Genomic DNA, 25,534 nt, shown 5'->3' with positions numbered 1-25,534 from the left:
CGGACCAAGACTTTGGAATTCAGGCCGACTGCGGGACCACCTGATGACAGGATAACCCAAGTGTGATGACTGCAGCAGGGTAACACGATGAACATCTTTAGCCTTTTTGGGTTTTGGTTGGCGGGAGTCCCCAGCCGGGGACAAAGGCAAAGATTTAGCCTTAGTAGAAACATTCAAGGTTTTCTTATGGGCTCTAGAAGGGGTTGAGGCCTCCGACCCAGAAATAGCCTCTGAAAAGGGAGATTTTAGAAGTCCCTTCAGTATCAGCTTATTTTTCCTTTCCAACAAGGTTCTATTAGAAAAGTTGTCACAAATAGTACAGGGTGGATCAACAGAGAAATAGGAAGCTCCCAAACAATAAACACACAAAGAATGTGCATCAGAAGTAGGCAGTTTGTCTCCACAATCAGAACACCGCTTAAATTCCAGACTACCTTTCTTATCTGCCATGACAGCAAATTAAACAGTATAAAAAGTTACCAACAATGGTACAAGAGAGTACCCGAAGGTATGAGAGAAAAGGGTGAAAGTATTACCAACAATGGTAAAGGGAGAACACCTTGCGGTAAAGTGATAAAGAAAAGGCAGAAAAACCTGAAGGAAATATAAGCGCTAGATGCGATAGGGTAAGATATAATAAAAAATGAACTTTTCTGACAGAAAAGTAGTCTATAAAGCTATTAAACAACAATTGACTATACCTTAGCTCAAGAGAAGTAGCTTGACACAACAGAATGGCAACGCGGCAAAATAAATCTGAGGTAACAGGGAGAGGGGGATTGTGGGTAACAGTTTAGCTCGAGAGTTTGCAGCTGACGCGAGCTTGGAAAATGGCTGGCTCAGTTCCAAGCTCGGAACAGATACCCATGCGTAAGGAATGAACGAGGATTAACAATATCAGATGTGTGGGTTGTATTAACAGTGCAAAAGGCAACCATTTTGCAACTGCCATTTGAAAGCTGCCTGGACAAGAGATGGACATGTCAGTATACTAGGTTTGTAGTCATGGGTAGGGAAAACAGCAGTTGATGTGTACACAGTAGTCATGCAACACTGTTTTGTAGAGAACTGGCCACTGTGTCATGGTCATGTGACATTTAGGCTGCTTGTGTGTGTTTAATTATTGCATATGTGGGATAACAGAATTGTGAGGCAAAGCTGGACTGACACTGGCTTGTAGCTTTACTTGGGGGGATGGTGGTGATCAGTGCAATGGGCTTGCTGCAACATCTGTGGGGTGCCCTGAGCAGACATATGCCAATATTTTAGGAACTCGAAATATCATTGTTCACCAACACATGTAATGTGCATGCATGTGTTCGTGTGTATGTTTCTGCTAGTCAAAGTGTCAAAGACAGCAAGGCTTGCTGGTTATGGGCGGACTACTGAAAAGGCGATGACTAGTTGGTGTCATAAAACTGGGTTTGAAGACAAATGTAAGGTTTCCCCAGAGGAATAGTCTTCAGGGGGAGATGCTGAGGGAATGGAATCTTCAGCATCAGAATCTTCATAAGGGGGAAAGGAGTAATCCTGTTCCTCAGAGGAGACTGAGGAAATAGAAACTTGATCAGAAGAGGCATAATCCTTCTCTTGTCTTGGCCTTTTGTCTGGGGGGGGGGCGGGGGGGTTGGGAACCCCTGATCAGAGTAATCAAATCTTCAGCCATCTTAAGCATCTGTTTCTTGGGCATGGGGCCTTGAACTGGAGACTGATGTACAGTGTTTTTAGGTTTTGAAGGAGTCTTAAGCTTAGCATAAGATTTGATGGTGAGAGTAGTCGGTCTAAAGACACCTTCTGTAACCGAAGGTGTTTCCACAGCACCGGCTTCTCCTTCTGCAATGGTGTCGGTAGGGGCTAAAGAAAATGGCTGCGTCGGCCTAGTACTCTCTGCTTGAGAATCCGAAGCGGTCTGGGGTTCCAATTCTGCGGTCGTCAGGGACTGCGTAGGTGCCTCACTGAAAACCGGAGAACCGGCGACCGGCCCAACAGAGGCCTCGGAGTCTGGCTTGGATCTAGGCTGCCTGTCTTTATCTTTGCATTTTTTATGCACAGCGGTAGTCGGTTGCTCCGACGGCATAGTATAATTAAATTTACTACCAAAGTAGTGTCGAGCGAAATCAAAGCGTCGCTTTACAGTTCGCTTATTGAACCTAGCACAAAACCGACAACCAGTGACACCGTGGTCTGGGCCTAGGCAAGGTATACAATAAGAATGAAATCCTTATGAGGTATTTGCTTCCCACAAGAAATACAATTGTTAACTTTTTCTGACATCGGACTGAGGCAAGAAAAGGTTCCCCAACAGGGTACTTAGATTTGAAGACTTCGGACTGAAACTCAATTCGAAAATATCAGGTGTCGGCCGACCGGCACTTGCAAACTGCTTTTGCTTCGGGCACCGCGCGGCAAGAAAGACTGAAGAAAATGGCGTCGGATGCCTCTTATATACCCCTGGCGCACTGACGTCAGTGCGCGGCACAGTGGTGCAGCGGTTAACGTTGTCGCCTCACAGCAAGAGGTTCTCCGGTTCGATTCTCGGCTGGGGTGCCTTCTGTGTGGAGTTTGCATGTTCTCCCTGTGTTCGCGTGGGTTTCCTCTGGGTACTCCGGTTTCCTCCTACATTCCAAAGACATGCATCTGGAGCATTTCTCCCCGGGCCTCCGCTGAAAACAGGCTCTATGGAACCTAGTCGGACTTTCCCGGTCAACAAATGTTAAATAAATAAAATAAATAAAAATGTAGTAACAATGACCATTTGCCCACATTATCCATACTCAATTCTTTTGTGAAGACACTGAATCCTGGTTATCCAGTCCTGTGTGTGGTGTAACCAGATTATGGAGTAAATCTCGACTGACACCTGCTTGTAGCTAAGCAGAGGGAGACAACTGTGTCAGTGCAGTGAAGTGACTATCTGCAAGGGGTGGGTGTCCTGCACTGACATCCATCAATTCATTTTGTTTGGAAAAACCATTACAGCAGTGTTTTGCAAAGAGGTGAGAAAAGCCCCAAGGTTGACTGGTATGTTGTGTTGGGGTGTGTGGATTAATGTGTACTTGTGGGAAATGAAAGTGTGCCGTTAAGTGTGGTGTGAATGTTATGCATTGTGAAATGGAGAGATCATGAGTAAAACTATGCTCAGTGTGGTCACTGGCAATTTCAGCATTGCTTGGTTGAGTCATATACACTGACTGCCCCGTGTTTGTCAGTACATTGTCTGAGTGTACTGCTTAATGTATGGGATCACTGCTACAGCTGTTGACATTGTTTCAATATATGTGCGTCATGAAGTATAAACCAGAAACTCCGGTAATGCAGCTGCCAAAAATCACTGAACCTTTAATAATCCACAAATACGGTTAAGCACTTTCGTCTACACCTGCAGACATCATCAGAACCATTGTTAAAAGAAAAAATCATGTTAAAATACATTCAGCAAGTGACATGCCTCCCAAATGCTCCAATCAGCATGTTATGTATAAGAAACACAGGAAGCCTTGCAAAATAACTTTAAAGGGCCTTAAAATCCAACTCAAATGTCAGATGTATGAAACCTGACCGGGGGGGGGGGGGGGGTGATTATGACATACATGACTACTCAGGTAGAATGTTCAATTTCTTTGGTGACAACGGTACTTATACCACCGTATCTCTCAACAAGATTAACATTGCCTATCGGGGTATCAAAGTTTTGCTGGATGAGCTACTGACAACATCTCAAGGACTTAAATGATTTTTTAAGGTCCCAAACCCCATTATTCTAAAAATTTTCAGGATTCCTAAAACTATTAAAGAAAACATTTTGCAGGGTCCCTATATCTGAGGGGATGTTTACATAACTAGTACATCAATAAGCAGAGTGAAGCACCGTCCGCTAACAAAATACTGCAAACCTATAGACATTAATATTCATTTAACATCTCTGCATAAGATTCCAAAATAATTTATAGCAAAATAAAACATACTGGATCCACATATCTCGAGTTCACATTCCTACTTACACTACTTCCTTCACCCACAGCAGGCTGGGACAAATCCACAAAGCTGTAGTCGGCCCCAGGGGAGCAGGCATCCAATGGAGATCGCCCTGCTGCACCTGGCAATCTCTTGGGAGCATTTTTTGCTGCTTGGCGAGCTGTGGATAAAAAGTTTATTTGTTAAAGTAATTCTATAAAGTAAATTAGGTACACAGGACTTTTCATATATATGCAAATATAACCTACGCTGCCTCACAAAGTCAATGAAACAGCAAAACACATGAGCAGCTACACAGACACACACAGCACAGTAGGAAGCCAATGCCAAACTCCATCATTGAAGGTTACACACCCACTGCATCCTTCTTACACTCAAGCTCATTTTCCTACTAACTGCATTTTATTACACTCACACAGATTTGCACTTAAAACCAACCAGAACAACAACCGAAAAGGGACGATGTTCTTTTTTTTTTTTTTTTTTTTTTAATCACACAAAGAAATTAGCATCAACTAAACTGAAGAAAGCACATCAACTGCCATACCAGAATTCAATTTATCTTTCTTCCCGGTGTTCTCAAGAACCAAGATGACAGTCAAGAGCTACAGAAGTAGGTGAAGTATGCACAAATTCATAGAAACAAAGGTGGCATCAAGTTTTAAATCACATTCGCCAATAAAGTGAAGACAGACAAGCATCCATCATGACTTGTTCAAAAGAGAACTCTCTCTATTAATTCTGTGGTAGACAGACAGACCTTGCATAATGCTTAGGAAATAAGGGGGGAAGTAAAATCCACAAAAAACATGTCCTAAGGAGAAAGTGTTCAAAGAGCAGAAAATATGTTGCCCTGATAAGATTATAATGGCTACAAAAAAAAAAAAAGAAATATAATTTCTCACAGAGATATTCACATATGTATTTTTTTTGAAAGGGGCATTTTAGACAAAACAAGCAAGGGCCTTCAAAAGGAAACTCCTGAAACTCAATCTGTGTACCTAGAGGAAAACCTACCTTTCTGACCCAAGCAAGATATGCACAGTTTAAAAATATATATCAGCAGCTGCATTACTATTAGCCACCATACAGAAATGGAACCGAGTAAATGCCATCAGTTACACTCAAGGACCAAAACTCCAGGAATTCCTGAAGTATCCTGTGCAGGAGAGGAGTGCAGACAAACTGTGCAGAACTCACATGTACTACGGCTACCATGCTTAAAATTCAATGAGTTTTAAAAGTAAACAAAGTAATTTTTATTTATTTAAAGCATACATTCTCTTATAATACAGTTTGAAAGAAAAGGAACAGCAAATTCTCCCTCACTTCCATCTCTAAAATGGAGTCATGGAAAGGAATGCGTTAAGAAAAATACAATTCTCTTAACATACTATTACCACTTTATGCACCACCCAAAAAAAAGAAAATAACCCTTAAAAAGAGGGGTAAAAATTGCAGATGAAATTTATTACACAACATTTACTTTTCTAAACCTGTCATCCCAACACTCACAGAAAAAACAAAAATTATTCTGAACGACTAACTCTAATACTATCTTTGGGACAGATGTCTCCTTCTTGGGAAGTTAAGCTTTATGGCTAACTGAGGTATGGTCTGGAAAGTGGACACTCAGGAAATGGGAGGGGGCAGATGTCACAGAAAACAATGATCTTGTAATTGGACTATCTCAAATGCATGCACTTCCTCCTCATAATGACATCCAACAAGGTGACCACACTTCCTCACCTACTGTTTGTGTTGTAATTGCGCCACTCATCTCCATCACTAATGGTGCAGTGAGTCCCTACACCCTTACTCTAAGGGGAAGAGGACAGCAGGTCACTGACTGATGCTTCCTATTTCATCCTCACCTTAAGCTAACACAAAAGCTCATTCCCTACCCAAAGCTACTGGCAGCTCAGACATCTATATATCCTACTTTTTTACCAGGGGCAAGTATTTACACCCCATAACAATGGAAGCACTGAAAGTGACCCAAAGCATCAAAACTTTTCCATACTCTGTCTATTTAGGGGAAATGAAATCTGAAAAAAAGAATAAAAGAACAAAAAAACTCGCTGGTTATGTCCATAGTTTCTGATGAGTTTTCTCTTCTTCTTCTTCTTCTTTTGTCTGCTCCCATTAGGGATTGCCACAGCAGATCAACTGTTTCCATTTCTTCCTGTCCTCTGCATCCTGCTCTGTCACACCAACCACCTGCATGTCCTCTCTCACCACATCCATAAACCTTATCTTGGGCCTCCCTCTTTTCCTGTTACCTGGCAGCTTCATCCTTAGCATCTTTTTTCCCCCAATATACTCTGCATCTCTCCTCAGCACATGTCCAATGTAATCTTGCCTCTCTGGCTTTGTCTTCAAACCTTTCAACCTGGGCTGACCCTCTAATATACTTATTCCTAAATCCTGTCCATCCTCGTCACACCCAGTGCAAATCTTAACATCTTCAACTCTGCCACGTCAAGCTCTGACTCTTGCCTTTTTGTCAATGCCACTGTCTCCAACCCATATAACATACCTGGTTTCACTACCCTGTTGCAGACCTTCCCTTTCACTCTTACTGGTACTCGTCTGTCACAAATCACTCCTGACACTCTTCTCCACCCACTCCATCCTGCCTGTACTCTCTTCTTCACCTCTCTTTAACACTCACCATTACTCTGAATTGTAGATCCCAAGTACTTAAACTCATCCACCTTCCCCACCTCTACTCCCTGCATCCTCACCATTCCTCTATCCTCCCTCTCATTCACATACATATATTCCGCCTTAGCCCTGCTGACCTTCATTCCTCTTCTCTCTAGAGCATATCTCCACCTCTCCAGGGTCTCCTCCACTTGTTCCCTACTCTCACTACAGATCACAATGTCATCTGCAAACATCATAGTCCACGGGGACTCCTGTCTTATCTCGTCTGTCAACCTGTCCATCACCACTGCAAATAGAAAGGGCTCAGAGCTGATCCTTGATGTAATCCCACCTCCACCTTAAAAGCAACCGTCACTCCTACCACAGACCTCACCGCTGTCACACTACCCTCGTACATATCCTGTACCACTCTTACATACTTCTCTGACACTCCCAACTTCCTCATACAATACCACAACTCCTCTCTAAGCACCCTGTCATATGCTTTCTTTAAATCCACAAAGACACAAAGCAACTCCTTCTGACCTTCTCTGTACTTCTCCATCAACACTCTCAAAGCAAACATCACATCTGTATTGCTCTTTCCTGGCATGAAACCATACTGCTGATCACTAATCATCACCTCCCTTCTTAACCTAGCTTCCACTACTCTTTCCCATAACTTCATGCTGTGAATGATCAGTTTAATCCCTCTGTAGTTACTACAGCTCTGCACATCACCCTTATTCTTAAAAATCCGTACCAAAACACTTTTTCTCCATTCCTCAGGCATCCTCTCACTTTCCAAGATTTCATTAAACAATCTAGTTAAAAACTCCACTGCCACTTCTCCTAAACACCTCCATGCTTCCACAGCTATGTCATCTGGACCAACAGCCTTTCCGTTCTTCATCCTCTTCATAGCTATCCTTACTTCCTCCTTGCTAATCCACTGCATGTCATGATTCACTATCCGCACATCATCCAACCTTCTCTCCCTCTCATTCTCTTCATTCATCAACCCCTCAAAGTACTCTTTCCATCTGCTAAACACACTCTCCTCGCTTGTGAGTATGTTTCCCTCATCATCCTTTATCACCCTTACCTGCTGCACATCTTTACTAGCTCGGTCTCTCTGTCTAGCCAATCGGTACAGGTTCTTTTCTCCCTCCTTAGTGTCCAACCTTTTATACAACTCTTCATACGCCTTATCCTTAGCCTTCGCCACCTCTCTCTTTGCCATGCACCTCATCTTCTTATACTCGTCTACTTTCTTCATCTCTTTGACAATCCCACTTCTTCTCCAAATTCTTTCTCTGTATACTCTCCAGTACTTCTTCATTCCACCACCAGGTCTCCTTGTCCTCCTTCCTCTTTCCAGACATCACACCAAGCACCTTTCTAGCCATCTCTCTTACTAGCTCTGCTGTAGTTACCCAGCTATTCGGTAACTCTTCAATGCCACCCAGTGCCTGTCTTAACTCTTCCCTGAACATCACCTCACAATTACCCTTTTTCAATTTCCACCATTTGATCCTTGGTGCTGCCCTCACACTCATCCTCCTCTTCTTGATCACCAATGTCATCCTACAAACCATCATCCTATGCTGCCTAACTAACCTTTCCCTTGCCACCACTTTACAGTCTCCAATCTCCTTCAGACTGGCCCTTCTACATAAGATATAATCCACCTGTGTGCATCTTCCACCACTCTTGTATGTCACCCTATGCTCCTCCCTCTTCTTAAAATATGCATTCATCACAGCCATGGCCATCCTTTTCGCAAAATCCACTACCATCTGACCTTCTGCATTCCTTTGCTTCACTCCATACCTACCCATCACTTCCTCATCCCCTCTGTTCCCTTCACCAACATGCCCACTGAAATCTGCTCCAATCACCATTCTCTCACACTTGGGTACAGTCATCACCACTTCATCCAACTCACTCCAAAATTTTTCTTTCTCATCCATCGCACACCCAACTTGTGGAGCATATGCACTAACAACATTCATCATTACACCATCAATTTCCAGCTTCATAAACATCACTCTATCCGACACTCTTTTCATCTCCAAAACACTCTTAGCGTACTGTTCCTTCAGGATAATGCCTACGCCATTTCTCCTTCCATCCACACCATGGTAAAACAATTTGAAACAGCCTCCGATACACCTGGCCTTGCTCCCCTTCCATCTGGTCTCTTGTACACACAATATACCAACCTTCCTTCGGTCCATCATATCAGCTAGTTCTCTCCCTATACCAGTCATACTGCCAACATTCAAAGTTCCGAACCTCACTATCACAGTCCTAGCATTTACCTGCCTTCGAGCATGCCTTCCCTCTGATGAGTTTTCTGATTTAACAAAAAAAAAAAAAAAAAAGGAATAGTGGGGGACAACTGGCTTTCTACCACAGTTTTCACTCAACACCAGCAGCAGCAGATAGATAAAATAAAGAATACCTTACCAAAGTTAGCATTTTCACCTAGCAAAGAGTACTTCACAGGCTGGTCAGAGAGACACTGAACAACAAAATGCATAAAGTACCAGACAATCTGACAGGGTCCATGGACCAACTAAAATAAATTCTGATGGAGACAGAGCCAGCAAAACCAGCAGAAAGTTTACCGCTTAACTACAGCCCTGATGAAACATTAATATATGGCATCACAACATTTAGCTTTTATCTAACTTACTACAGCAGATATGCTAATTTCTACCAGTCTTAGTCCAGAAGTCCTGGACTATAGGCTAAAAGATTCAGATGCAGTTTCCTAAGTAAGTCTCTTAGAGGAGATGACCTGCTGGAACAACAAAAGAATGGTCATTAAAACTACACTGTTAAATCTTTTCAGAATGTCTTTTAAATGATCTTACAAGAATGATGTAAATCATACAAAAAACAAACAAAAGTATAACTACACAAAATCATGGAGAAACTGGCATATGATCCAAACTTGGAATAGGTTAGCAAGTACAATACACTTACCGGTACACAACATCCCTTCCGACCCATAAGCAGTACCAGCACTGCTTTAAACACACTGACCAAAAACATCATAACATGGTGAATTGGCTTAAGTAGTATTTTAGGCTTCAAAAGTGCATATGAAAAAGCTGATCATAGCTGTCTTAAGACCAAGCTAAAAGAACTTTTAGTTATGTACTTACCATAACTTCGGATGTATGGGATCCATCTCGCCTACATTCATAACAGATGGGTTCGGAGCCGATCCATCGGCTCCGACTCGGCCACTATACACTAGAACGAAGTCTCTCATTGGCTGGGCTCCCCCTTATCCCAGAATGCACCACACCTGCTTCCCCAGATCTTGATTGTTCGCTTTCAAACATTCATACAGGTACAGAAAAAACAAAACATACCAATAACTGTAACCAACTAGAGCTCTTCAAGAAAAGAGCTCAACAAGAGCAATATTTCCTCCAAATCCAAAAGGTAGGGGGAAGGAGGGTGGGTATGTATGAATGTAGGCGAGATGGATCCCATACATCCGAAGTTATGGTAAGTACATAACTAAAAGATGTAATGGGATCCTACCTCGCCTACATTCATAACAGATGGGACAGCGTCCCTAGCACCTAAATCCTGGGTGGCTCCTCCTGAGAACTGCGGAACCAAAGGAAGCTCTGCCTCGGGAAGCCACATCAACCTTATAATGAGAAATGAAGGTGTGCGGAGAAGACCAAGTAGCAGCCGCACAAATATCATCTATTGAAACTTTGGAGTGAAAGGCTACAGAGGTGGCTATAGCCCTGGTAAATGAGCCTTGAATGGGAAAGGTAATTCTCTGCCTGACTGGGAATAAATGAAGGAGATGCAATCCTTAATCCATTTGGCAATGGTGGTTTTGGCAACTGGTAAACCTAACCTATTCTCCGCAAAAGGCACAAACAGCTGGTTAGATTTTCGTGTGTGACTGGTCCTATCTAAGTAAAAACGCAGTTGCCTGTGAACATCCAACTGGTGAAAGCTATATTCTGCTCTATTAGAAAAATTTGGAAAGAAAACGGGGATCTCCAAGGATTGCTGAATGCATAAAGGGGATGCTACCTTAGGCAAAAAGGAGGGATTCAATCTGAGGGAAACTCTGTCTTTATGAAAAATCAAATAAGGAGGAGTAGAACAGAGAGCCTGAAGCTCTGAAACCCGCTTAGCAGAAATTATTGCCACTAGAAGGGCGGTTTTCCAAGAAAGAAATTTTATATCACAAGTCGCTGCCGGCTCAAAGGGACAGGCAGTTAAGGAGGCCAGAACCAAATTTAAGTCCCAAGGGGGCACAGGATGAGCCATAGGAGGCCTGAGGAGCCAAGCTCCCTTAATAAAAAACTTGCAAAGTCTGTTTGCCATTAAGGAAGGCTCTACGGAAACATGAAAATTAGAGATGGCCGCTAGTTGAACCTTAATTGTGGAGACTGAAGAGCCCGAGTGAAACAATGAAGCTAGAAATTCCAAGACCTGCGGAACTGGGGCCGTAAGAGGATCAATGCCTCGCTGCTGGGCCCAAAAGGCAAACCTTTTCCATTTGCTGGAATACAGCTTAACAGTGGACGGCTTGTGGGAAGAGGACAAAATGTACATCACTTCTGAAGAAAGAGAGTTATCTCGAAACTAAGGATGGAAGTGGAGTAACCAAGCAGCCAGTCGCAACGACCGGAGGGACGGATGAGAGTGTCCCGACTGATGAGACAACAGGTCCGGCACTGGGTCCAGAATCCAAGGGCCCTGTACCGCATACTTCTGAAGGAATGGGAACCAAACCTGACGGGGCCAGTGTGGGGCGACCAAAACCATGTCGCTCCCTACATGAAGAGCCTTCTGAATCACCTTCGGGAGAAGGGGAATCGGGGGGAAGGCATAAAGCAGACCAGGGGGCCAATTGTGGGCTAGAGCGTCCCTGGGAAACTGCCCCTGGGAGGGAGTCAGAGTGAAGAACTCTCTGCACTTCGCATTGCTGGGGCTGGCGAACAAGTCGCAACAAGGGAAACCCCATTTGGCGAAGATCTGCGCAGCCACTCTGTTGTTGAGGGACCACTCGTGGGGCAACAGGAGAGTCCTGCTGAGCCTGTCTGCAATAACACTGGCTTTCCCCGGAATGTGCATTGCTACTAAGAAACGTTGGGTAGCTATGGCCCAGCGCCACACTCTCATGGCCTCTCTGCAAAGGGGGTAGGACCTGGTTCCGCCCTGCTTGTTTATGTGCCAAACTACCGACATGTTGTCAGATAGAATGGCAATAGTACCTTGGGGGAGAGCATGATGAAGTGCTTGCAAAACCAGAAGCACCGCTCTCATTTCCAGGACATTGATATGAAGGTGCCGCTTTGCAATCCTGCCAAGTGCCTTGGACAGACCTGTCCAGATAATGACCCCCCCCCACCCTATCTGGGAGGCGTCCGTGGTCACTGTGGCAACTGGGGGCTGAAGGGTGAAGGGACGCCCCCGGTCCAGGTTGGACCGACGCAGCCACCAACGGAGGTCCCAACGACAACTGTCCGTAATCAGAACCAAATGGTTCAGGGGAAGTTCTTGATATGACCATTGAACCGATAATAGCCATTGCAGCACCCGCATGTGCAGCCTGGCTAACAGAACTAGGAGAATAGTCGCGGCCATCGTGCCCAATAACTGAAGAATCTGTCTGGCAGGAACTCGAAATTTGGGTAACAAGTTTAGATTCTGAGATTGTAGGACCTGAATTCTTTCTGATGGCAAAAATGCCCGCATCCTTTTTGTGTCTAACTCTGCGCCTATAAAGGTGATACGCTGAGATGGCTGCAGCACAGATTTTTCCCAATTGAAAGTGATTCCCAGCGAGAGACCCAAAGTTACTGTGGCCATCAGCGCTTGAATCAGTAGATGCTTGGAGGTGGCAGTGAGGAGCCAATCGTCTAGATAGGGAAACACTTGGAATCCTAGACTTCTCAGGTGAGCTGTCACCACTGCCAGACACTTGGTGAACACCCTGGGGGCTGTGGTGAGACCAAAGGGCAGTGCACGAAACTGGAAATGACTGGTTCCTAGGCGGAGGCGTAAATGACTCCTGGACTCTTGACGTATCAAAATGTGATAGTAACCGTCCTTGAGGTCTATGGAGCACATCCAGACATCCTTCTCCAATAACGGGAGAATGGACTGAAGGGTGACCATCCGGAACTTGGACTTTTTCACAAAACGATTTAATGAGCTTAGGTCCAAAATGGGCCTTACGTCCCCTGTCTTTTTTGGCACCAAAAATAATCTCGAGTAAGTTCCTGATCCGATCTGGTCGGCGGGGATGGGCTGGATGACCCCTTTGCTTAGCAGCTTTGAAACTTCTACGGCTGCTTGATCCCGTTGACTGGGTGGCACGTCCGGGATTCTCCTTGTAGGAGGAGGGGGCTTGAAGAAGGGGATGAGGTAGCCTCCGGTTACAATGCGAAGCACCCACTGATCCTTGGTTATAGATTCCCAAGCCTGTGGGTGTTTTGTAAAACGACCCCCGACTGGCTCCGGAGAAGCACAGCCGGGCCACATCCTAGGGATGTTGAGGGTAGGAGGAACCACGAAAGGAATCGCGGTCTCCAGTGTTACAGGGGCCTCTGCCACCTCTGGAGCGGCGTCTTCCTGAATCCCCCCCCCCGCCTCTAGAGGGGGGATCACCCGGTGGAGTAGGGAAGAACTTTTGGGATTTTCTGAACCACATTTTCCCTCCTCTCTGGGCCTTGGGGTAAGGTCTAGAGGGAGCGGAAAAACGGGCCCCAACGGCAGTCAAGGTCTTGCCCTCCTGCTCGCACCAAGTAAGTGTGTCCTTCACCTTGGGTCCAAACAGAGAGGACCCATCAAAAGGGGCGTCGGCGAAGGAAGACTTAAAGGCCTCCGCAAGTGGACACAAGCGTAACCAGGCTTGTCTCCTTAGAGCCACTCCTGTGCCCGCTGCTCTACTCGCCCCTTCGACTGCATAGGAAATGAGCCTCATGGACGAGTTGACTATAGAAGATAGGGTAGTCATCTGGGCGCCTACGGTCTGGGCTAACGCCTCAGGAAGATTACCCGGAAGAGACTCTCCTAACTCCTTGAGGAGGTCCCTTTGGAGCCTGGTAAAATGACAGAGATAGTTCAGCGACCGCAGAGTAAAGGTCGCTGAAGAAAGGGTACGCTTCCCGTACCTACCCATGCTCCTAGAGTCCTTATTAGAAGGATGAATCGACGTTGAAGCCTCTGCCACGTCCTGCTGAGTGGCAGATGCCACCACCATCGCATCAACTGTAACACCCTTAGTGAGGAATTCCTTCTGGGGAGGGGCTGAAAGGAACTTATTAGGTCTGGCAGGCACCGGTTCCACTGTATCAGGATGCTCCCACACCCTCTGAGAGATTAAATCTAACAACTCGTCGAAGGGTGGAGACACCCAGGAGGAGGAGGGCTGGGCCCCGAAGGCCTTGAGGAAGACTGACTCCTCAGCGGTAGGGGCTTTGGATTGCCAATCGCCTCTCTGTCTCAAGATCTCAAGGATATTCGAGAAGGAGACGTCATCCGAGGACGATTTTGGGGACCCCTCCGCATCATCGAGGTCAGTATCTGAAGTGACGGACTCATCTTGGGAATCAACGTGCTTCCTCTTGCACAGTTTCTTCCTTGGGGGTTCATCCGAAGCAGATTCAGAAGGACCCCCCGGAAGAAGGGAACCCTCTAAGGGGGTATCCTCAGGCCCTGGGGCCCCACTGTCGTGGGAAAGAATGTCACCAGAGGCACCAGTACCCAGATCTAGGGACGGTGAGGTAGAAACTTGCTGAACCGGCAAGGTCATGGCCAGCGCACTCCTCATGGCCTCAAAAGCAGGACCTCCAGACTCTGCAGAGGGCACTTGCTGAGAGACCACGACGGTACCGGGAATACCTGCGGCCGATGCTCCGAGGGGAAGACTGGGCATCGAAGAGGCCAGCTCCACAGTGTTGCCCTCGGCCCCCACCGAGGAAGACCCGGTACCAAACCCTGACACCGACGACAGGGTAGGAATGAAGGTCGGAGCAGAGAAACTTCAAGGGGGTCTCTGCTCCGACTGGACGATTCCGCTACGTTCTACCAGCACCGACTCCAACGGCTCCAAGGGGGTCGGAGGAGGAATCAAATGCATGGAATGGGGAATCGGCTCCGAAGCCGAGTGGGCTGGAGCCGAGATCATTTTAGTAAAAACTGGGGACTGGAACAGCCTCTGGATAACCCTATCCAAATGCGAATCCGACAACCTAGAGGATTTGGAGGAAATAGACTGGGGCCGAGAAGACTTCTGCCTCGGCTCCGATAAAACAGGGGACCGGCTCAGAAAATGTTCCAACACTATCGGATCCGAGATCGGAACCATTGTAAAGGTGTCGGCGCCGAAGGCGGCTCGGGGCCGAGGGGGAAGAGTCTGAGCTGCACACCTCCAACGGCTCCGAAACCAAAGGAGCCGAAGTAGGTGATTGGCCTCTCGGTGCACTAACCTGCGGCTCTGACACCAATGGAGCCGAGGAAAGAGGCACCGAGGCAGACCCTTCAGCCATCGTCTCCGAAGCCATTGGAGCCGAGGAAGAAGAGGTCGATCTATGTTTCTTGGATGTCGGGTCCGACGGACTGGTCGGAGCCGACGATCTATGTTTCTTGGGTGTCGGGCCCGACGGGCTGGTCGGAGCCGACGACCTTTTCTTTTTAGAAGCTGGAGATGAAGCCAACGCTTCCTCAAATGAAGGCTTAATAAGACCTCTAAGTATTAGCTTGTTTTTTCTTTCCCGAAGGACCCTGGAAGAAAAAGCGTGACAAACACTGCATGTATCTTGTAGATGTTTGGGCCCTAAACAGTACACGCAGACAGCATGGCTGTCTGTGATAGACATTTTATAATTACATTTAGCACATTTTTTAAACCCTGATTTCTGCTCCTTAGACATCTTGAACCAGGTAGAAAAACAGATAACAGATCGAAAACGCTACAATATAGTACACAGAAGTAGACTAAAGTACGGGTTAAAGCCCTCTAACTTAAACGGGCTTAGCCCGATACAACAGGAAAAACAGTCACACAACCAAAGTAAAACACACAGCAAAGGGCAAAGGCCCTCTAATTTAAACGGGCCTTGCCTAGTATATTATAGCACGAAAAAAATATAAAATCCTAAAATTCACAAAACTGAGAAACAAACGCTCACAAAGCTGTTAAAACAGCTGTTTGTTGAAAAACTGACAGAAACCCTAGTCAAAAAGACCAAAAAGGTGAAGAACATACACTTAGCTCCAGCCAAGTCGAGACCACGTCCAGCTTGAAAAGCGGCAAACGAAATCTGGGGAAGCAGGTGTGGTGCATTCTGGGATAAGGGGGAGCCCAGCCAATGAAAGACTTCGTTCTAGTGTATAGTGGCCGAGTCGGAGCCGATGGATCGGCTCCGAACCCATCTGTTATGAATGTAGGCGAGATAGGATCCCATTACATCCTGGTTTTGTCCTTTACGTATTCCACTGTTTTGGTAGCTACCCGACTCACAAAATCTTTTACAGTTCATACAAACAGCAGCTCAGACTCTAGCACTCCCTCAAAAGATGTACCACAAGGATATGTGGTTGGACAACTTTGGTTCTCACATTTTAATCACTTGCCATTATGTCTACCAAACAATGACTGTATATTGTATGCAAATGACTTAGCACTACCAAAAGCCCACAAAAATCCTAATCAACATAATTCAGATCTACAAATGAAATTTCTGCTGTCTGGAACTGGGTTGGTAGAAACAAAAAGTACAGTTTTGTACCTGCCATAAATGTAGATGTTTGAGTGTTCACACTGCTGCAGTCATTACACTTGGGTTATCCTGCGGTCCCGCAGACGGCCTGAGTTCCAAAGTCTTGGTCCGGCATCGGTTGCTGTCGCTTCTTCCCTGACGTCACAGTGCACCAAGGGTATATAAGATGCATCCGATGCCATTTTCTTCAGTTTTTCTTGCCCCAGATGTCAGGTGCCCCCAAGCTGGTAGGCAATACATATTGCTAATGAAAAATATATATATATAAAATAAAAACAATACCTTCAGTTACAAGCAAATACACCCCAAAGGTTGGTATAGGATAGAAAGGTATAGATAAGTCCAGCTAGTTCAGAGGGGATGGTAAACTGGACTGCAGCAGTGTGAACACTCGAACATCTAAATTTATGGTAGGTACAAAACTGTACTATGTTCATTGTGTTACACTGCTGCAGTCATTACACTTGGGTAGAATCCCAAAGCTATGGTTGGGTGGCTGGTCTATAAAGAGTTAGGATTGGCAATGAGGCCCTGCAGAACTGCAGTGGCAAATCCTGCTCTGGATTTAGAGTAAAGAGGCAAGTGGTAATGCTTTGTAAAGGTGTGCACTGAACTCCAAGTTGCAGCCTCCAAAATTTCCTTGGTAGGTACTCCTCTGAGAAAGGCTGTTGAAGTGGCTGTTGCCCTGGTGGAATGTGGCCTAATGTTGTTAGGGACTGATTTTCCATGCTGTGTGTAGCAGTAACGAATATAGTGTCCTATCCATTTGGATATAGTCTGCTTTGAGATAGCCTTGCCCTGTGATCCTGCAGCATATGCTACAAACAGTTGCTCAGTTTTCCTGAAAGCTTTTGTTTTGTCCAAGTATAAGCATTTATGCCTGTGTATGTCCAAAGAGTGCAGACGTTTCTCCCCTTTATTCTGGGGGTTTGGATAAAAAGTTGGCAAATGGATGGTTTGGTTAAGAGCCACACTAGATACCACCTTTGGCATAAAGGTAGGGTTTGTCCTTAAAGAAACCCTGTCCTGATGAAAAATTATAAAAGGTTCCACTGCCATTAATGCCTGTAGCTTTGAGACTCTTCGTGCTGAAGTTACTGCCAGGAGCAGAGCTGTTTTCCATGATAAAAATTTAAGATCGGCTGTATTGGCTGGCTCAAAAGGTGGCAGGGTCAGTTTTTCCAAAACGAAATTGAGGTTCCAAGTTGGTGTTAGTGCTCTCCGGGGGGTCTTATGTTTTTAGCCCCTCTGAGGTACTGCTTTAGCAAGGGATGAGAGAATAAAGGAGGATCCGTGTTGTAATGTGCTGAAACGGCAGAGGTGTGGATCTTAATTGATGAGAAGGATAGGCCTTTGTCCAACATCTCAGTTAAGTATTGCAAAATCTGAGGAATGTTTGAGACAATAGGGTCAAGGCTTTGAGCCTGGTTCCAGGTGCAGAATCTCTTCCATTTTTATGAGTAAGCTTTCCTGGTGCTAGGCCTCCTGGCCTCCAAAATGACATCCATAACAGCTTTAGAGAGAGGTGTTGTCTGTTTGACTAATGAAACTGCCATGCAGCCAAATTTAGGGTTTTGAGTTGGCCGTGCAGGATCTCATTGTTTTGTTGAGTCAGAAGGTGTGGAATTTGAGGCAAGATCCATGGTGGGCCTTGAGCTAAGTTCTTTAAGATTTGGTACCAGTGCTGGCATGGCAAGTCTGGAGCAATCAGGATCATCTGTGGTTTTTCTTGTCTGGCTTTTAGGAGTACCTTTGTAAGGAGAGGCAGTGGTGGGAAGGCATAAACATTTAGGCTTTTCCAGCTGAACGAGAGAGCATCCACTTTCCATGATTGCGTTTGATAAGTCCTTGTGCAAAATTTTTGTAGATGGCAATTCAGTGGGGTGGCAAAAAGATCTATGTCTGGGCATCCCCATTTTTGCATTACCATGCTGAAGATTTGTGGATTCAATTTCCATTCGTGAGGGTCCATGATATTTCTGCTTAGGTTGTCTGCCAGAGTATTTTTCTTTCCTGGCAGGAATTGTGCTTGCAGATGAACTTGATATGTTAGAGCTGTGTTCCACAAGGTCATGGCTTGCCTGCATAGGGGATAAGAATGAGTGCCCCCTTGCTTGTTTATGTACCACATTACTGTGGTGTTGTCTGTCTTTAATAGTAATTGTCCTGGATGCAGAAGGTCCTTGAAAGCTGTTAGGGCATTCTGAACAGCCAACATCTCTTTTTGATTGATACAAGATGCATCTGGTCTGTGGTCCACTTGCCCTGAATGCATTTTCCTGCCATGTGTGCTCCCCAGGCGTAATCCGAAGCATCTGTTGTTAGAATCTGCCTGGCTGTGGGTAGAGTAAAACGCTGACCCTTGTTTAGGTGACATGCCTGTGCCCACCATCGAAACTCCTGTTGTAGGCAGGGAATCATTGGTATTACTGCTTCTAAACTGTGAGAGTGTTGAGTCCAAACACTTTTTAGGTACCATTGTAATTTCCTCATATGCAATCTGGCATATGGTATTAGTAGTATGCAGGATGCCATGAATCCCAGGGCCTGCAGAATTTTTCTTGCAGGGAGATGGGACCTTTTTGCCAGTAACAGAAACTATTGAGTTAATTGAATTTGTCTGGCGTGAGACAAGCCATCTGGGCCGTTGTATTTAAGCTGGCACCCAGGAATATAATCTGTTGTGAGGGCACTAGTTTTTACTTCTTTTCGTTTACTGTGTACTCTAGAGAAATTAGCAACCTTTTTACAAATGACAGATGCTGTAGAAAAATGTCCTTTGTCTCTGCTTGAATGAGGCAGTCGTCCAGGTATGGATATATTTGAATTCCTTTTTGTCTGCAAAATGCAATTACTGGTGCCAGGCAGTTTGTAAAGACCCTGGGCGCAGTAGATAAGCCAAAGGGCAGTGCAGAGAATTGGTAGTACATTGTACCAGCTTTGAATCTGAGGTATCTTCTGAAATTTTGTCTGATAGGGACATGCAGGTATGCCTCTTTGAGGTCCAGAGTAACAAGCCAAGCCTTCTTGCCCAGCATGGCTAGAAGCTGCTGTAAAGTCAACATTTTGAATTTCGGAATATCCAGGTAAGTATTTAGAATTGAAAGGTCTAGTATGGGCCTCCAGGCCTTGTCCTTTCTGGGGACCAGGAAGAGTCTTGAGTAAAATCCTTGTCCTTGTTCCTGTTGTGGTACTTTTTGAATATCTCTCATGTCCATGAGGGCTGAAATTTATTTTTGTGCCTCTGCCCATTGATTCTGTGGCAGGTCTGGCATTCCTTTTAGCCTTGGTAAAGTATGAAAGTGGAACCTGTAACCTTGAGACACAATATTCAGAACCCATTTGTCTTGGGTGATTGCCAGTTTTGAGAAAAAAGTGCTAGTTTTCCCCCTAAGGGGGCTGCCAAAAGGGAAGGGCTTGGCGTACGAAGGAGGAAGTCATTCGGGCTGTTTCCTGTAAGGTTGAGACTCGTCCTCACCTCCTTTTGGGGTTGAGGTGCCCCACTGTCGTTGCCTGTTAGAGCCTTGGGGTTGAGATCTGCCTCTTGGCCATCTGTATCTGCCTCTCTGTGGCCTGTCTGACACTGGAAAGGACCAATTCTTTGTTGGCCAATTTCTGCTAAATCGAGGTGGCTGTACCTGTAAGAAATCTTTGACTGTTTGCATAGATTTAGCTTTATCCTCCATTTTCTTTAACACCTCTTCTGCCTTAACACCAAACAAGGTATCATGCTGTAAAGGAGCATCCAATAATTTTGCCTTAACATGATCAGGTAAACTCTGTTCTTTTAACCAAGCATGTCTTCGAATCACAGAACCTGTAACTGCAGCTCTACAAGAGGCCTCTAAAGAATCAAAACCACATTGCAGAGTATGTTTTCCCACCTGTTCAACTGCATGCAATAAATCCTGCATTTCTTTACAGTCAGGAGCTTCTGAGCTTGCAAGCATTTTCTGTTTTAACTGAGCCATTAGATATTGTTGGCATTTAAGCATGTGAAACTGGCAATTTAAAGCCCTTACTGCTAAAGTTGCAGAAGTGTAAACTTTCTTCCCCCATCTATCCAAAGCTCTGGAATCTCTGTCAGAGGGTACGGGATTTTTTGCAATGGAAGCCTCAACCCCATTTGGACCCTGAGAAATAGTTTCTGGATCAGCAGAAGGGTTTTTATAAAGAAACTTGTGAGAGTCAGGGACTTAATACCTATCTGGCTTGGCTGGTGCAGGGGGCAAAGAATCAGGAGATAAGCTGGATTCAGAGAACACATCATCCACAATGTCTAGCACAGGCGGAATAGCCAGGGACCTGTTCTGAGGCAATAAAAGGAAATCCCTGAGCCTTTTCTTGGATTCTAAATAATCCTGACTTTCCCAATGGAAATGCTCCCTCATGGTATGTAAAGTTTCCCCAAAAGAATAATCGTCAGGAGGAGAGGTTGAAGGGATAGATTCTTCAGCATCAGAGTCCTCATAGGGGGGTAGAGAGTATCCCTGGTCTGAAGAGGAATCAGAGGAAATGGAAACTTGATCAGAGGAATCATTGTCTGTATCCTCCCTAGGCCTTTTCTCAGGAGGGGGATGGGAACCCCTGATTAGAGTAATGAGGTCTTCGGCCATTTTTAAGCATCTGTTTCTTAGGCATGGAGGACTGTCCAGGAGAATGTTGTACTTGCTTCTTTGTCTTTAATGGTACTTTTGTCTTGGCTGTTGCTTTAATGGTAAGTTGTGAAGGTCTGAAAACACCCTCAGAAGCCAATGCCTGCTCAGCGGCTCCGGACCCATCTGAGGGATTAGTTTCCATAGGCCCAATACCTTGAGTTTCCAGAGACATAGATGTCTCCACGTGGGAGTCGGAGGCGGCCTGTGGCTCTGAGGTAGCGGGTGTCAGGGGCTGCAAAAGCACCTCACTGAGAACCGGCGACTGGCCTAAAAGAGGTTTCGTCGTCGGTTTTGGACCTCGGATGCCTGTCTTTATCCTTGTCTTTGCGTTTTTTCAGAATTGCGGTCGTCGGCTGATCTGACGGCATAGTATAATTGAACCTTCGGCCAAAGTAGTGCAAAGCAAAATCAAAACGTCTTTTTATAGTGCATTTGTTAAATCTAGCACAAAACCGACAACTAGTGATGTCGTGATCAGGGCCTAGGCATGGAATACAGTAAGAGTGGAAGTCCTTATGAGGTATTTGCTTCCCACAAGAAATACAATTATTAACTTTTTCTGACATCGGTCTGAGGCAAGAAAAAAGTTTCCCCAATGGGGTACTTAGCTTTATTGAAGACTTCGGATCCGAAATTCGACTTCGAAAATCTCAGGAGTCGGCCGACCTGCACTTGCGAACTGCTTCTGCTTTGGGCACTGCGCGGCAAGAAAGACTGAAGAAAATGGCGTCGGATGCATCCTATATACCCCTGGCGCACTGACGTCAGGGAAGAAGCGACAGCAACTGACGCCGGACCAAGACTTTGGAACTCTGGCCGACTGCGGGACCGCCTGATGGCAGGATAACCCAAGTGTAATGACAGCAGCAGTGTAACACGATGAACATCTAATCAATAACACTAACAAGTCAACAGTTTGGGACCAGACTAGTTAATAACACATCACTGCTAATTAAGTATCGAGGTAACACTCCCAATACCTTGAATACCTTGTGCTATCACTAAGTTTCTGAGCACTACCTTGGACCAAACAGACTTTCAAGCACAAAAAACAGAAAATTACTAAAGCCCTTAAATAGCTGAAAGTGTCATAAAGAACATCTCACATTGTACCCTCAGAATGTAGACAAGGAACTGCAAACAACATATTCCAATCAAGACTTCACGGACAAAGGAAAACGGAATCAATACTAAATGGAACCAATACTATTGATTGCTAGAGGGGTTTCAATAGTGATAGAAGAGAAAAAACAATGGTAGATTTGGGACAGTAAGGGGCTGCTGGCAATGGAGGAGGATTAAAGTGGCATGGATTTATATTCCACCAAAACTGCTGCTACTGGAGCATAAGGAAAATCTGGGAGAAATATTCAGCTTTTAGCATGGAATATTATTTGCAGATGGGGACTAGAACTTGGTTTGCAATAATGAGAATGTATCAGGGGGACCAAGATGTGAAATATAACAAAGGAGGGTAAACTTCTTACTGCATCCTTATTTCTTCAGAAGTATTTGGGAATATGGATTAAACATGGCTTCTGTTACAGCAGCTATGGATATGTGGGAAAAGACTATACAAAAACTGAGCAGCTAGAACCTCGTGTTTACAGGCATGGAGAGAGTAAGGTACAAGCAATGAAAATATTTTTAGTCCCTTTAGTTTGATATAACGGTCAAGCATCTTTTTGTCAACCAGAGGAGATGTTGTGGACAATAACAAATAAAGAGATGAAAGAATTTATCTAGGAGGGAAGAGGGCTACAGTTAAGTGGGATAAGCTGATCCTTCCAAAACAACAAGGTAGTTTAGGACATAAAGGGATACTTTAGAGCTACACAGTTAATGGTCATATATATATATATATATATATATATATATATATATATATATATATATATATATATATATATATATATATATATATATATCACAAGCAGAAGGTTATAATTCAAAGTGGAAAGGGACGATAATGAAGTGGAGGGGTGGAGGGATATGTGGGAAAAGAATAAACAAAAGGCAATTCAAAAACTGAGCAAGTGGAAGGTCTTGTTTATGGATATGGACAGTAACAGAGAGTTGAAGGAATTTATCCAGGGGAAAAAAGGGCAAGAGTCAAGTGGGATAAGCCATTCCTCTCAACAGAACAAGTTGGTTTAGAATTACCTGATTTGAAGGGATATCGACACTTGTGTTACATATACAATTCAATATGGAATAGGTATACAATTCAAAGTGGAAAGGGATGATGAAGCAGAGGGAAGTTAAAAAAATGAGAGACTGGGATTTTGGATGCAGATCCTTAAGAAGAATAACAACCATAGAGAATATTACATTCATAATGTTGCAGAAAGTATTCTAAAAACTTAAGACAACATAAATAGAAAAAGGGGGGTTTACAAATATGGATGAGTGAAAGTAGGGGTACAGAAAACAGCCAAGAGGGGTTTGGACTTTACTGAAGAAAACTGGCAGATGAACAAAGGTATGGTAAGCAAATAACTAGAGAGTCAAAGATAATGGAGTGGTATGAGACCCATGAAGAAGTCTGCACTACAGTTGCAGATTAGAGACTGCCTTCCCAATCACGGACTAAAATCAGAATAAAGGCAAAAAGAAAGGGGTAAGGGAGTTTAAAGTGAAAGACGTAAGCTGGAAGAGTTTTTTTAGGCAAATCTTGAACACTAGCTGCTGTTAAAATAGGGGTAATTAGTAGGGCATATAGAACACGGCAAACCTATAAAAATCAATCAGAGGAAGTTGTTAGAAAAGACTGGGAAGAGAAACTGAAAAGAAATTTAAAAGGGAACAATATGAGGATATATGCATCGCTCCCAAGTATGCAACAAAGCCCAAAAGGTTTAGGATGTTTTCTTAGAATTTTTTGCACAGGTATTTATATTACTTAAGCAGACTTCAAAGAAATTTCCCTCAGGCAGACTGCAAATGCTGGAGGTGTGATGAGGAAGAAAGAATTTTTTGGGAGTGTAATGAGCTAGCAGATTTAAAAAAATCACTAGGTACATGTTTTGTGGGAGTGTAACAAGTTAGCAGATTTAAAACATTCACTACAGAGTACTCCATAAGAAATATTGAGGGAGAAAATGGGTCTAACTAAGGAAATTATTTTTTTCAGCTGTGTTACATGATCTGAATTACCTAGACACAGTAAGGCCTTAAGTTTAATTTTAATGGTTGCCAGAAAATCAATTACTAGAAAATGGAAATCAAAATCTAAGTCAAATGTACCTGAAGTACTTAAGATTGTAAAAAAAAATAAAAAAAATATGAAAGAATTTCAAGAGGGAACTTTGGATAAGGGAAGGAACAAATTACACAAGAAAAAATTAAATTTGTGGGAACAATACATACAGAATAATGTTCAGGAGAAGGAGGGAGGTTTATGGAAAGGCATTTATGTAATGTTAGACTGAATGACAGTTGTTATAAAGAAAGAAAATATATGTCATGTATAACGTATGTTAATAAAAATGTTAACTTGCTTTGTCTTCCATTTATGCACGTACATTTATGTTTTAAGTCATAGTTCAATAAAAGTCTTTAAAAAAATTCCTCAACACTGAAATACCCTTTTCTGGATTTATCGAGTTCAAATAATAACGTGCAAACAAAGCTAACTTTTCTCGATAAGAGTGGGAAGGAATACTGCAACAGTGATCAGAAGGACATCTACTGTCATGGCAAGTTCTTACATAACTGTACAATGCCTGTCCATAGATCACTCTTGCAGTTTTTACAACTGCTGGGTGATTCCCAAACTTTAATATACAGAAATGGTGGAAGGATCAGGCGGGAGCATGTCAACTCACTGAAGCAGTTTAGGTGCACAAAAAAAAAAATCAAAGGCAGTTCACTGAGAGTGGAGATTTCCTTCTTCTCCACTGTTGTGCAACATCGTAGTTGGTATATATATAGATATATATATATATATATATATATATATATATATATATATAATTCCAGCCGATGTCACCCTACGTGGAGGGTGCAGGGGGAGGGGGGAGCTTGCCACCCTGCAAAAAAAAAAATATTTTAATTTTCACTGAAGGTGGTTTTAGCAAATTTTTTTTCGAGTTTTCTGCACTCAACAAACTCTGACTTTGTCAAATTAACATGAATCCAGACCAGGTATGGGGAACTGTCGATCCAGGGAGACAACAGATGGGGCAAAGGAGGTTCTGGATCTTGACAAAACATCTATCCTACAATGTTTAGTGTAAATCTGCTGAGAAGGCAACGTAGTTGCTTCTAGAAAATCTCTGGAATCAATTCCTTTATTTAAATAAAAAAAAAAAAAAAAAATTCCAGAAGATACAACTGCTCTAGTGGAATGGGTTTTAACCTGAGAAGGTAAGGACTTACTATGTTGGATGTCACAAAAGAAACTGATTTAGAAATCGAGTTAGCAATAGTTTGCTTAGACAGATTGCTCAACTTTGCCTCCTGGAAGGA

The 25,534-nt window shown here is 44.1% G+C and overlaps 1 protein-coding gene across 11 annotated transcripts in view; it reads right to left on the bottom strand.

Annotated features, from left to right (window-relative positions):
* The window catches only part of BRD8 (bromodomain containing 8), a 1,923,539-nt gene that overhangs the window by 1,229,136 nt on the left and 668,869 nt on the right, over positions 1–25,534 (bottom strand). For all 11 annotated transcript variants that reach the window (XM_044069501.1, XM_044069500.1, XM_044069496.1 and 8 more), the window contains one exon: positions 4,002–4,135. In XM_044069501.1, the coding sequence (XP_043925436.1) occupies positions 4,002–4,135 (134 nt within the window). The remainder of the gene's footprint in view (positions 1–4,001; positions 4,136–25,534) is intronic.

Source organism: Protopterus annectens, chromosome 4.part0 (assembly GCF_019279795.1).
Source record: "Protopterus annectens isolate FY-2018-M chromosome 4.part0, PAN1.0, whole genome shotgun sequence".
Lineage (NCBI taxonomy): Eukaryota > Metazoa > Chordata > Ceratodontiformes > Protopteridae > Protopterus > Protopterus annectens.
Note: the sequence above shows the minus strand (reverse complement) of the source record. Positions and strands in the feature narration are given on the sequence as shown.